This window comes from Nestor notabilis, unplaced genomic scaffold (assembly GCF_000696875.1).
Source record: "Nestor notabilis isolate BGI_N333 unplaced genomic scaffold, ASM69687v1 scaffold23423, whole genome shotgun sequence".
Taxonomy (NCBI): Eukaryota; Metazoa; Chordata; class Aves; order Psittaciformes; family Psittacidae; genus Nestor; species Nestor notabilis.
Window position 1 is genome coordinate 22,778 of NW_009921815.1, and position 13,495 is coordinate 36,272.

Here is a 13,495-nt window from a genome sequence, read left to right on the forward strand (position 1 = left end):
AGCCTTCAGTGACATGGCCTAGTGTGAGGTGTCTCTGTCCATGGCAGGAGGTTGGAACTAGATGATCCTAAGGTCCTTTCCAACCCAAACCGTTCTGTGATTCTATGATTCTAAGACAAGAAGTCACATTTCTTGTTTGCAAGATCAATTTCATGCATTGTAAGATCAATTTCATGCATTGCAAACCATTACTAACTCACAGTCATTGACTTGAAACTAAACAGCAGGGTCAAAATCTTCAAATACATAGAAGAGCAACTGGAAATACACAAATTTACTTCCAGACTGGAACAATTCCTTTCAGAAGTTAGTTGTGACTGAAGTACTCTGGCAATAGACCTGACAAAAGTACAGCTGGCAGGTCTCAGATACAGGCATAGAAGTGCAGGACAATGCTCTCTGCGAGGGATTAGACTGCGTAATTGGTGAGATGAAGCCAAAGTAGCCACAGTGAAACATGGTATTATATCAACCCAGCCTACAGCAGGAAAATATTTTGCCTTTTACTCTTTCAAGACACTATAATCTAGTAGATAATAAGAATGACAGCAGCACCCGAAACATATAAGCCACACTACTCACTGAAAGCCTGTCTCACAACTGACTGCACCAAAGGCTGCAGCATTCCCATACTTGCAGAGGACTTCTCTTTAAATATAGTATAGTAAGAACCTATATCAATCTATAACCTAGTTCATAGCATCAGAGAAACTGGACAAAGCTGTGAATTATTTTTAAAATCAGTAATGGAAAGGGTCTTTCACTCTACTTTGTTTTTCGTAAGAACAAATGGACAAGACATTCTTTATTAACCAACCTAAGTCTGTGGGGCCCCTGTAAATAGACCGTCTCTCTTTTGATGTATACTCCATGATGTGAAGTGCTTAAGTCATAGAATCATAGAATAGTTAGGGTTGGAAAGGACCTTAAGATCATCTAGTTCCAACCCCTCCACCATGAGCAGGGACACCACACACTAAACTATGTCACCCAGGGCTCTGTCCAACCTGGCCTTGAACACCACCACGGTTGAAGCATTCACAACTTCCTTGGGCAACCCATTCCAGTGCCTCACCACCCTCACTGTAAATAACTTCTTCCTTATATCTAATCTTAACTTCCCCTGTTTAAGTTTAAACCCATTACCCCTTGTCCTACCACTACAGTCCCTAATGAAGAGTCCCTCCCCAACATCCTTATAGGCCCCTGATCAACAGACACAAGAGTTAGAAGCCCTAGCAAATAATTGCCCACTATAAGGCCTTTCTTCAAAGAATGAGATGACTTCCACACACCCATAACTTCATTCAACTGACCATCCTAAGCAAAGTGGTTAGCAGTCAATTCCTGGAGTAAGTCCATGAAGAAGAAAAAGTGGAAGATGGGTCTTTTAAGAAGTTGTACCAGAATCATCTGTTAACAAGTTGTGTCCTGCTTTCCTCCCAAAATATCCTTTACCATTAAACATCAATTATCCAACTGCTTTTAAGTACATTTCCTACTTCCTCCTTCTTACTACTTCCTAGTAACTTGCTTCCTACCGAAACAAGTGATTTCTGAGGAAAGGATTCAGCAGTGCTCATCACAATTAAGAACATGTGCAGTAAAGTAACCCTTAGGTATATCTATGTCAGAATACTTGCCTGCTTGCAGGGTAGGGAGAATCTGCCACTGTTCCAGCATGCACTGGCAGTGACCCCGGGTAGGAGATTAAGGCTGGTGAGAAGTCTTGAGGAGAAGTGATATATTCAGGAGATTGTGCCTGTTGCGACCGCTGTTGCTGCTGAGCAAGCATCTGCTGCTGTAGCAGAGCCTGCTGATATTGCTGCACCTAAGATAATGATTGTGTTACTAAAATTCACACAGGCCAGTGTAAATCTCTTCTGCTCAGTAACACTACCAGTCTTGCAGTCAAATGCACTAACAGCCACCATGCTTCAAAAAAGCACAGTAGCTTCAGCAGAAACAAGAAGCCAGACCTGTCCATTATATAGGTGAAAAACTGCCCCAACAGGTCAGTAATACCATTTTTCTCTTTCAACATACTACCACTTAGCTTTTTGCCATTATTGTAACATACTGAAGCACTTAGTTTTTATCATACCCTATTCTTAAATATTAATAACCAAAATTTCAGGACAATTTCTCTAGATATTGATTATGCCAGGTAGCTTTCTTCCTTTTTAAAGTAGGCATTTGATGCCACCATGCCATCTATCACTTTGGGTTAGCTTGCCCCACCCCCTCAGCTGAATATCATTTTAGATGCTGAACTACACAATATTTACCAAATTCACAGCTCATTACAACTACTCACAAACTTTTCCTACTGAATCTTCACAACAGACTTCCAAACACAGCTTGTATTTTAAGATTGTACCATCTATGTTCCACTCCTGACATACCATAGCAGGGTATTGAGACTGGGAAGGTTGCTGCTGGTACACAGACTGCATCAACAGCTGCTGTTGGACCATCTGCTGGTGCATTGCTTGTTGATACTACAGACAAAAAGAAGAAAACAGCTTTAATAAGTCATGATCCCCCCTTTAGAAATACCCAGATATTTAGCAGCACCAATTAAAATCACTTCTGTGACTCAACAACATTTTCCAGTCAAGTTATCACATAACCAAGAATCAGCTTGCAATTCAGCCTCTGCATTTTAATTACTGTGTTTGCAAGCTTTTCTATTTTGGGGTTTGTTTGGGTTTTTCTACCCCCTGCCCCCCAACTAGTACCAGCCTGTTTAACCAAAAATTAAACTACATACTCAGCACTGCCTTTTCTAAAGCAGGCCAATTACCATCCCAGCTTTTGCCATCTTCACCAGTACTAAGCCCCTTTGGAAAACACATCAGCTGTGCTTTAAGAAAGCACAGCTTCTCAACAGGGTTAAAAAACAAAAAAAGTCTCAGCAGTAGGCATCTTGAAAGGATCTGAAAGTTCTCGTTTTACTTAGCTGCTTCTTTGTAATGTTTACAGTTATTTATGCTACACAACTTAAGCAATTACAGCTGACTGTATGCAAGCTGGACAGTGTTACCCCATGTGGTATCCATTAAACATACAGGCAGAGAGAGCAACTACAAAAAGGAAGCTCTTCACTGACCAAAAGAAACTGAAGAAAGCAAAAAAAACCAAAATCCTACTCAGATGGTGTATGTACAACCATCTACTGCAAGCATAACATCATCATCTAGGTAATTCCTAACTTTCAGGTGCCAGACAGGGAGTCTTTGTCAGGGACTATAGTGACAGGGCAAGGGGTGATGGGTTCAAACTGAAAGCAGGGGAAGTTCAGGTTAGATATAAGGAAGAAGTTTTTTATTGTGAGGGTGCTGAGGCACTGGCACAGGTTGCCTGGACAATTGGTGAATGCTCCATCCCTGGCAGTGTTCAAGGCCAGGCTGGACAGAGACTTGGGCGACATGGTGTAGTGTGAGGCATCCCTGCCCCTGGCAGGGAGTTGGAACTAGATGATCCTAAGGTCCTTTCCAACCCAAACCATTCTGTGATTTATCTCCAGCACATTTATGCATATACAAAACCTGTATTTGGGCCACACAGTGATGATTCAAAGCAAGCTAAGGTTCAGGGTCAAACTGCAAAAGCTACTTTCAAGGATAAGTAGTACAGTGCCTATGAAGAGACAAATCAGAGGTAAAAGAAGGGGCAGGAGCAACAATCCCTTGCTCTCTTGCCTAGCAGGAGAAAAACTGGGCAGCAACAGCAGGTGTATTCAACTAGCACACCATTTAAAGCATTATTAACAGGCATAATAGGTGTCTTTTAGAGATGTGTCTAATAGATTCAACTTGTACCTGCTGAATGTAAGCATCCTGAATCGCAGATTGGTGCTGGTGATGCAGATGGTGCAGCTGCTGCAGCCTCCAGTCACCCTGCTGCAGCTGCTGGAGAACTCTGTTCTGCTGCGGGGGGTGCTGGTTGGTCCCTTGGGACTGCAGGATTTCTTGTCCGTTCCCTGGTCGCATGGTTCCTGGGATATTCAGACAACACTACTGACACATTGATCTCTAAAGTTTAGCTAGAGAGCTCCCTGGCAGTTAACTGCTTCACATAAGGCTTCATGGTGAAACAGTTTATCAGCATCCCTTCCCAGTTTGATAATATACTTCCAGGCCTGCCAATGCACTGTTTACGCTTCAGAGATGTGGGAAGCTTCCTTTGGTGTCACGACACAGCAAGCTGGGTTCGAGACTTCTACTGTACTAACACTTAAGTTGTACCTTCTACTTTCTCAATCCCTAATGCTCCACTGTCTAGAAGTTGTTTACACCTGGGACACTGATTGGGTGCTTTCCCAATACCATACCTAAGCTACTCTTCCTGTACTGCAATATGCACATAACATCACCAAGTGCAACTGGGGAAGTATTCGAGACATAACTATTAAAGTGAATATTGATCAGAGCCATAACTCTTTCTGAATGAGATAAAGACAAACTCAAAGGATTTACTGAAAACCCATTTCACCCCATTCTCCCTCAATTACTCCTCCACTGCCCCTCTACTGTATTCCCAGTGCAACGTGAAATGCATCAGTCAGTCATCAGAGAAATGAAGTTTCAACATGGCTTCAGACTATATTTGTTGGTATCTCATGACTTATTGAGGTACAGGGAAAGTATTTTTCCCACTACAATGAAGGCAGTTTATTACAGAACTCAGTACTCAAATTGGCTCAGTACTTTCCGTGAATTATTTAAAAGTCAAGACTGAGCATGAACTTCTCATGTCCACAGTGGAAAAGTTAATTCAAAATCAGTGGTAAGCACAATGAAAAAACTATCTTTCCTTCTCTACCATTTGCATTCAGTTTGTGAGGCACCTGGTCAAGCTTACTACTCGCACATTTAGTCTTTTGGAAAGGACTAAAGTTGGTTTTTGGCAGATTAAAAAAAAAAAAAAAAAAAAAGAGCAGATTAATTGGAGTTTTAAATGTTATCCCTACTAGAGCAAGAAGGAAAATAAAATGCTTTTTTCATTTAGTTTGGTCCACCCTTAGACTTTGTTATATTACCTTTTTGCCCATGATTACCAAATTCACCAGGAACTTGTACTTTGACTGGAGTTGCTGAGCTCTGTATGGTCAGCACACTAGAAGTGACAGTGCTTGAATTGGCCTTTGGTCTTTGTCGTGGTGCAATTGAGGTTTCTGTTGGTCCAACAGTATCTGTTATTCTGAAATGGCAAGTTTTTCCATACGAGAGACTTGGTAAAAAAGGACTTTCTTCAAATTAGATAGAGTTTCCCTTAATAGCTCAATTATGTCTTAACCATGTTCTACTCTACTTCTGAGTTACATTTTAATAACTTAAAACTTGCTTCCTCAACTTCCCACTCACCACCCACAGCAGCCACAGGATGTATGACTGCTGCAGAACATGATTCAGATAGAGCGGTGTAACAGACTTATTCCCAAGAGGACCATGACACTACATGAGATTTCTCTGTGTAAGCTTTCCTCAGTTCACAGCACTGAGTTCAAGTTAGGGCCAGTGTTTGAGTCAGCAATCCTAAGACTAGAGGTATGATTACTGTTCATATGTACTGGAAATTGGTTAAGAAGATACCTGTTAAATCAACTAATTTCTACTTTTTGTTAGAGATTTAGCCTCTAGCAGTTGTAAACCCATAAACTGCTCCAAATATTTGCATCTTCCCTGAGGTACTTCAGAGCCGTATAACAGTCTGCCAGGGTAATAAAGATGCTCAAAACCAAACTACTTTTGAGGTTTAATCCCATTATCAGGTTATAATATAGGCTTTTTTTTAAACTGTCCAACTGCTTAAAAATACTAATTCACCACAGTTTTGGTTTTTTTTTTTGCTTGATTATATTAGCAAAAAGAAGAAGTGAAGCCACATTCACTGCTCACCTTGCTTTTATTTGGCTTTTTCTAGCAGCTGCCTCACTAGCTGTCATGGGTTCAGGGAGAGCTGAAGGGACAGGAGAATTCTTGGGAAAAATAAATTTGAATAAATTAAAAAAAAACAAAATCCTGAAAGAAAAAAATCATTATATATTGAAGAGGAACACTTGGGTTCAAGTTTTTCACGTTATAAGGCTTCATGCAGAAGCCTTGCATGAAGATTAGAAGTAGATTAGGCTGTAGATTAGAAGTGCTGTAATTTAACAGTACCTCTGTGTTCTCTCATCTGTCACGTAAGTACAACAAAGGCATGACTGGTTTGACTTTTGTCAACTATTTCAATTACACACTACTAACCAGCAACAATAAATTAAAACATTTTCTCCAAATGTCTTCTTGCGTCTGCACAGAACAGAGACTTATTCTAGCTTCAAGAACCAAACTAAGGCCTAAACTTTGCATGTACCAACAGCAGTTTTTTAGCCCACTCAGCTCTTCCACCACAACAGTAACTCAGAAGAGCCATGCAGCATCTAAGTTTCCTTAGTCCTTTAACTTATCCCCATCTCAGTCAAGCTCCTGAATGAACTGCATTTCACATAAACTACAGTTTACCAACAGGAGAGGGGGGGAGGAATAAAAAAGAATAATCACAATTTTGGGAGAAGGAGGAGGAGGACTACACACATTCTACCTCCTTACCTAAAGGACGCAAATCTACATCTGGTCACAAATAGTAGAGAAATACTGCTTCTGAAGACTACTGTCAGTACTGGAATTAGTCAAGAAAAGTCTAGGAAAATACAGGCATACTTCTGACTTTCCCTGGAAAAAATAACCTGCTGTCAAAGTCAGCGATGTGCCCTCAAATTCTACTGCACAGCAATTAGATCTATGAATGAGATCATCTTGGAGAGAAAGTTCAGGTTTTCAAAGTTCAGCCTCACATGGACAGTAAGGATCGGACTGCAGACTAACCAAGGCACTATCCCATTTGCCTTCCAGCTCAATTTAGTCCTTCCAAGGGATTAACATAATTCCTAAGGATGCTTAAAAGATGTTAATCCAGAACAAACATAAACGTTCTTGACACTACAGTTACGACATTAAACCTTCAATTGTCAACAAGATCTGTAGTGTATTTTGTATTAATTGTATAAGACACAAAAGATGATTCAGGTATTCGTGCACAATCAATATAATTTATGAAACTATGCTCTTCAAATTAAAAGATTATTTGTTTAGAGAGCTAGTATTGCATGTATGCACCAGAAGCTTGAAGTGCTCTACTCTATGTTTTAAATTAGATTTATATGTAGGAACAAGGTTTATGAAGAAATTGATGTAATTGCTCAGCTGGTTTGATAGCACTTTTCTCAAAGCTACCTACAAAATACACTAAAAATATAGACAACATTAACGACTTACAATTAATTATTATTACTTACATTCATATTAGACACTGGACAATCCTTTTTGGCAAGTTTAAAGGCAAAGTAAGATACTTGGAAGATATCGGGTCTCTGTTCTTGATCTGGTTCAAGCATATATCCTGCAAAATTCACAAGACCAAATTATCACTGTTGGATATCAAAAAGTCTGTTGAGTCAGTGTGCTACCAGCAGGAAGAAATTCAGCAGCTCTGGCAAATGAGCTTACCCCAGAAAATTAGTTTTATTATTATGTTGGGTAGGGTTTTTGTTTTGGGGTTGTTTTTTTTTTTTTTGAATACTTTTTGTCAAGTCAATAGTTTCCAGGGTCAAATACAATTAGAGAAGATATATGTTGTTTGGTCCTTCGACACTCAGTTACAGAAAGGGTAGATAAACTGAAATAGTAATTAATAGCTTCAGAGAAAAACTACTTATAACCAACTAATGGTGCTAGAATTTTCTAGGGTTAATACGGAATTCAATGTAGCTAAGAGATGATTCGCATATCTAACTAAATCAGACTATGCTTCGACATCATCTCTTGTGATGATCTGTGTTTTATTTGACTTAGGAAGCAAAAGAATTGTCATGCTGCCCAGATACTTACTTATCAAACAGTGTATACTATGAGAGTATCGGGAATTGTCTGGAATAGTAAAACTTCCATCACAAATAGCAACTTGACTTTCTCCAAAGGGAAGTGAAAAGAAACAAAGTTTATAAAGCAAGCAGCCAAGTGCCTGTAAAAACAAATACAGGCACTGTAAAGGGATGAGGGTAAGACTTCTACACAATAAAGCAGCACCAACAAGAAATAAACTGCATCCTAGCTACAGCTGACCCTTCCACTGTTACGTAGAAGCTGCATTATGAAAAGCTCCTTTGATGTGACAAGCTGATATATAAAGCAATGCTAGAAAGGCTTTCTTTCCCACTGATGCCTACGTTAAACAACAAATTACCAAAATCAGAGCATACCCCCAGAGCTGCATTCACATTATCGTATCAGCCAGAGATACCGCTAGCATTTCTGATGAATTTAGTCTTCATTTACCTCATTGCACATCACCTAATACAAACACCTTCCCCTACCATGCTGCCAACAGGCTTCCACAAGAAGTCACCGGTGACTATCAAACAGTAGCTGGAGTGGACAAAAAGGAAACAAATTCTAAATCGCGTCCCATTTAACTCAAAACCATCATCACACATGGTATTCACTTTATTTACAGCAGAGCTAAGTACCAAAGGTACCTCTACTATATTCTGTATTGTAGAGCTGCATGATATATTTCCCTTTCAAAGAATTAGTTTTTCATTTAGTATATGCTGGTTTTAGCTTCCCACACACCCCTCTTCATTAGTTCCATATTTCATAGTACCCAATTTCTTGCTTACCCAGATATCTGCCTTGGTAGTAATTGGTTTTCCTCCATAAAGATTGATCATTTCAGGAGCTCTGTATGACAGTGTTGTATACCTAGGAGTAAGTAAGTAAAAGAGAACATTGACGAACAGCATGCCTCGGAGCTGAAAGCATGTTTTCCTGCATCTGCCACACACACACCATTCACACCCAAGTTTCAGATACGTGCCTGGAACTGTATTACTCAAGCCAAGTCACTTACTCCATTTGCATATTTGGGGTAGCAACATAAAATTAGCATACATAATAAATATTGAGTCACCTAAATTTGCTTTTAATGTTATTTCCCAAGCACACAGACTTTTGCAAGAATCACTACACTTAACTATTGTGCTAGCCAATCATTCAGAAGATGTAATGGAGGAGTCCTACAAGAATATTTCCTACCACACATTGAAACATACAGAATGCATACTTCAAAAAACTAACATCTCAAAATAATTACTACACTGGCAGTCGAAGTGGTTTTCAGAGCTAGAAAAAAAAATACAAAAAACTACCACTTTATAACTCAAGAACAAGTAGCCTATATTTATTCTTACGCAGTAATTAGCCCAACCAAACTTACACATTTTCAAAAGTATGTTTTAATAAAAGTTAAAATATTTCTCTGCTCAGCCTTAGAGAATGACCATAGACCTTACTCTAAGTAAGATTCTACATAAACCCATTCCAATGCTTATTTGCATCAGTTATTTTTCTCTCATGCCATTAACTGTATTAAAAGAGCACTAATTTAAAATACCAAACTCCTAAAATGGTCAGTAGCCAGAGATATTTTTGAATTATTTAGTTTCAGAGCAGCATGGGGTGTTTTTTTCAAACAGCTTTATTCTTCAGAGTCTCAGTTTTGCAAAAACCATCTGTGAGCAAATGCAAGAAATCTATGCTTTACTCTATTTATGTCAACATTAGTTCAAATTCAACCATTAAGTTCAATTCACATTAGTAAGATACAAGTACGCTGCAGAAGAACACATTGAGTTTGCCAGCAGCACAATCATTGCTTACAATAAGCCACTTAAAAGTGAACTTACTTTTTAATTTCTTCTTCAACCACACTAACACCATCTTTTTGAGGATTAAGGTATTTGTTAGTGGCACTGCCAAAGTCACAGAGGACATAGTTGCCACTATCGTTTAACAATATATTCTCCACCTTGAAAGGAAATCAATACACAGAAACATCAGATAAAAATCACAGCATTAATTTCCAAGTTAACTGGTACTAGGTGTTCTCACACACAAACATGGAAGTTATCAGTAAAATCAATTGACAGACTTGGCATTAGTAATAAGTTATATCTTACAGTTTAGTCTCTCTACCAAGGACAAGTGCTTCCTTAACTACAAGTCAGTCTTAGTGAAATACCTCCTAAATTCCCTATCGTTTTTAAGTAGATCATTGATTTCAACCTATATGTTCCTTATTATTAGGTGCATACCTTTAAATCCCGGTGAACTACAGGTGTTTTGCACTGATGCAACCGCGCAACAGCTTCACAGGTATCACAAAATATTCTCATTACTTCTGACTCAGTAAAGCCAGTCTGCAAGCGCTGATTCATCTGATTCACAACTTGCCCAGCTAAAGGAAAAAGGCAATTTTTTTTGTTATTAGCTCCTATCACACACAGAAGTAATGACTTAATGATATGCAAAAAGCCCACAAATAAGATGCAACAAAGTTTTCCACAGTCACTGTATTTAAAAAAACCAAACCTGTTTTTCCCCATGTCTACTCTTGTACCATCATAGATGGAAGAATTACTGTCTCAAGTAACTCAGTACCTGCAGGGCCTTGGTGAGCATTCCATCTAAACAGGGGTGCTTTGAAAAAGACAAGCCTAATGCTGTCTTTAACAGTTAACATCGACATGGCTGTTTAGCACTGTAATTGAGAAGAGCACTACTAGTAGGGAATCAGACGTGAGCTCCCATAAGGGTACAGAAATTCACCCATAAAGCAGGGTAGAGGTCAAAAACGTGGTCACTAGCTTTCAAGTTATCTCCTTATTCCCTTCCCCAAAATCATCCTTGGCTCCTTGCACAAACTACAATGTTTACTGCTTCTATTGCAAATAGAAGCCATGTAAATCTCAACATAAAGTATCCTTTAAGCATTACAGATAAGGAGGTGAGTTTTCTAGTCTCAAAAGATTTGTTTTCTACTTGCAGCATTTGTCCTAAAATTTCCAAAATCACATATTTGGGTTAACCACTATTTTGTATTATAAGGTCAGGGCCTAGTTACCCTATATTTTAGATGAACTTCAGAAGTTGAATTCAATGGCAGGTTTACTCTGATGCATGTGTGAGGTGGGAAGAAATTTCATCCAGAAACTACCTGGTTTTACCTACTGTTTGAAAAAGTTACATTGTGAAGTGGGACCAGTGGACTATTATTTATTTTTTTTTTGCTAGCATTGCCAACACTAACTGTGCTATGGTCATTTCTACCAAGTCACCAGTCAGGTGAGAGTAAAACATCTAATGGTTATCTAAAATAAAATCAACACAGGCAGGACAGCAGTGAAAAGCTTGCCAATCTTTCCTATTGATTTCAGTTCTAGCTACAGGCTGATTAACATGAACAGCAAAACAGAACAACTTCACTTCGTACTTAAATCATTTCCCTGTTTCTAATCATACTTAATTACAAAGTCATGTGAAACCAACTGGTACCTTTTCTCAGTGTTCAACAGCTATGTGACTAAGTAACAATGCAACACAAAGAACTAGCTGGATTCCAGCTCTGAGATACAAATGTTCAAGGTCTGTATTATGGGAACAATTTTACATATAAATCCTAGGTGATCAATACAAACATATTCCCTGCATTTACTCTAAAAACAAAGGAGCTGACTTTTACCTCGACAATACTCCATGAGAATGAGCACCTCCCAAACATTGTCACTTATGGAGTTAACAGCACAGTCCAAATAGCTCACAATATTCTTGTGCCCAGACAACTCTTTCTGAAAAAGAAAATACACATTACACATGAGCACGGAAAAAAATCAAACAAATAAAATATAGTACAGGTTTTCAGACAACCCTTTGTCATTTCCAGTTGTTAGCCCCTGCCCCACATTGAGTACTCCTGAAGTACTCACCATGAACCCAGAACATAAGCTCATCACTGCCAGCAATGTCAGTGACTGCTGCACACCGAACACAATCATTATTCAGAAATGAACATTTAGGTGTTTCTTGTTGGACAGTGCAAAAACATCTCAGCTACTCCATTCTAAGCCAAGGTTGGCAAGTAGTAATAGCTACAGCCTTGATATGTAGGAGATATGCAAGAAGCAAGCTACTTGTGCCCATCCTAAGCTGAAGTGAAAAAAAGTCTCACAGTTCTTAAAAAAATCCACAACTGTCTTTGGTCTGAAGGATTAGAAGTTATTACACACAAACAACTGAAGCTGTCCCCAAGGGAAACAAAAAAGAAGAAAAGAACAACCCAACAACTTTTCAGAGCCATTTTAAATGTGGAATTAAACAATGTTTATTAAGTGTTGCCATCTGTATTACAGAGGTCCTGCCTATAAGGTAACTTGAGGTTAAGCCTAGAAGTACTTCTTAGATCACTACGTAGCTGCTATGATTAGAACATGTGTAAGCTAGAAATATATAGAGGTGGAGACAAATACTCTTCCTAGTATCTGACAGAAGGCAACGTAACAGATTTTCTCTTGCCTAGTCAGCACCACTCGGTTAATGGAGGCCTTGAGAATTTAAGTGGCACCTGCAGAACTGCAAGGAATTTCTGTTGCCTGGGAACCAGATGTTCTGACCAAATAGACAGCAGCATCAATTTTTTAACTGCTTTAGAAGCTAATCATGCACTAACCCTGACCTCAGCAGTAATTTCTGAAGTGCAACATCAAGACCACAAAGTCAAAAGAGAAGGTGGTCTAGAACCCATTGTTATTGAAGAGGGATTTGGTGTGTGTTACAAATTAATACAGTCTCCAGTTACAAATAATGAGCTTCTTACCATAATTGTAATTTCTCTCTTACAGATGTTGAGATCCGGCACATTATTAACATACATTCGTTTTAGTGCACAACGTATCCCACCATGGGTACGTACCAGAAACACAGTTGAGAAGCCACCTAGAAAAAAAACAACAATTACAAGCAAATGAAGCTACCCAAGTTTTTGTTATTCCTCTAGCCAACATCACTACACACTAAGAAGTGAGTAAGAAAATCTATGTCAGTCACTGAGGAAGGAGTAACAAGCACTTTGGAAGTTAGAAAAATGTGCTGCCTCAATCTGTTCCACATAGGTCAAGTATTGTTGGGGAGAAAAAAAACACACCAAAACACACACAACACACACAACACACACAACACACACAACACACACAACACACACAACACACACAACACACACAACACACACAACACACACAACACACACAACACACACAACACACACAACACACACAACACACACAACACACACAACACACACAACACACACAACACACACAACACACACAACACACACAACACACACAACACACACAACACACACAACACACACAACACACACAACACACACAACCTGCCTCAATCTGTTCCACATAGGTCAAGTATTGTTGGGGAGAAAAAAAACACACCAAAACACACACAACACACACAACACACACAACACACACAACACACACATTAGAAATTTGCTATTTTGTTAGCACACTGAACAAAAATCTTTTAAAAACATTTTC

The 13,495-nt window shown here is 39.0% G+C and overlaps 1 protein-coding gene across 1 annotated transcript in view; it reads right to left on the reverse strand.

The window, feature by feature from the left end:
• BMP2K (BMP2 inducible kinase) overlaps positions 1 to 12,873 on the reverse strand; it is a 29,299-nt gene extending 16,426 nt beyond the window's left edge. Inside the window, exons 1-12 of the mRNA XM_010011315.1 lie at positions 12,760 to 12,873; positions 11,629 to 11,734; positions 10,202 to 10,344; positions 9,794 to 9,915; positions 8,729 to 8,810; positions 7,938 to 8,070; positions 7,346 to 7,449; positions 5,904 to 5,983; positions 5,045 to 5,205; positions 3,825 to 4,000; positions 2,406 to 2,501; positions 1,644 to 1,831 (exon numbers count right to left, since the gene is read on the reverse strand). Of these exons, the coding sequence (XP_010009617.1) occupies positions 1,644 to 1,831; positions 2,406 to 2,501; positions 3,825 to 4,000; positions 5,045 to 5,205; positions 5,904 to 5,983; positions 7,346 to 7,449; positions 7,938 to 8,070; positions 8,729 to 8,810; positions 9,794 to 9,915; positions 10,202 to 10,344; positions 11,629 to 11,734; positions 12,760 to 12,816 (1,448 nt within the window). The 5' untranslated portion in view covers positions 12,817 to 12,873. The remainder of the gene's footprint in view (positions 1 to 1,643; positions 1,832 to 2,405; positions 2,502 to 3,824; positions 4,001 to 5,044; positions 5,206 to 5,903; positions 5,984 to 7,345; positions 7,450 to 7,937; positions 8,071 to 8,728; positions 8,811 to 9,793; positions 9,916 to 10,201; positions 10,345 to 11,628; positions 11,735 to 12,759) is intronic.
• Positions 12,874 to 13,495: the final 622 nt, after the last annotated feature.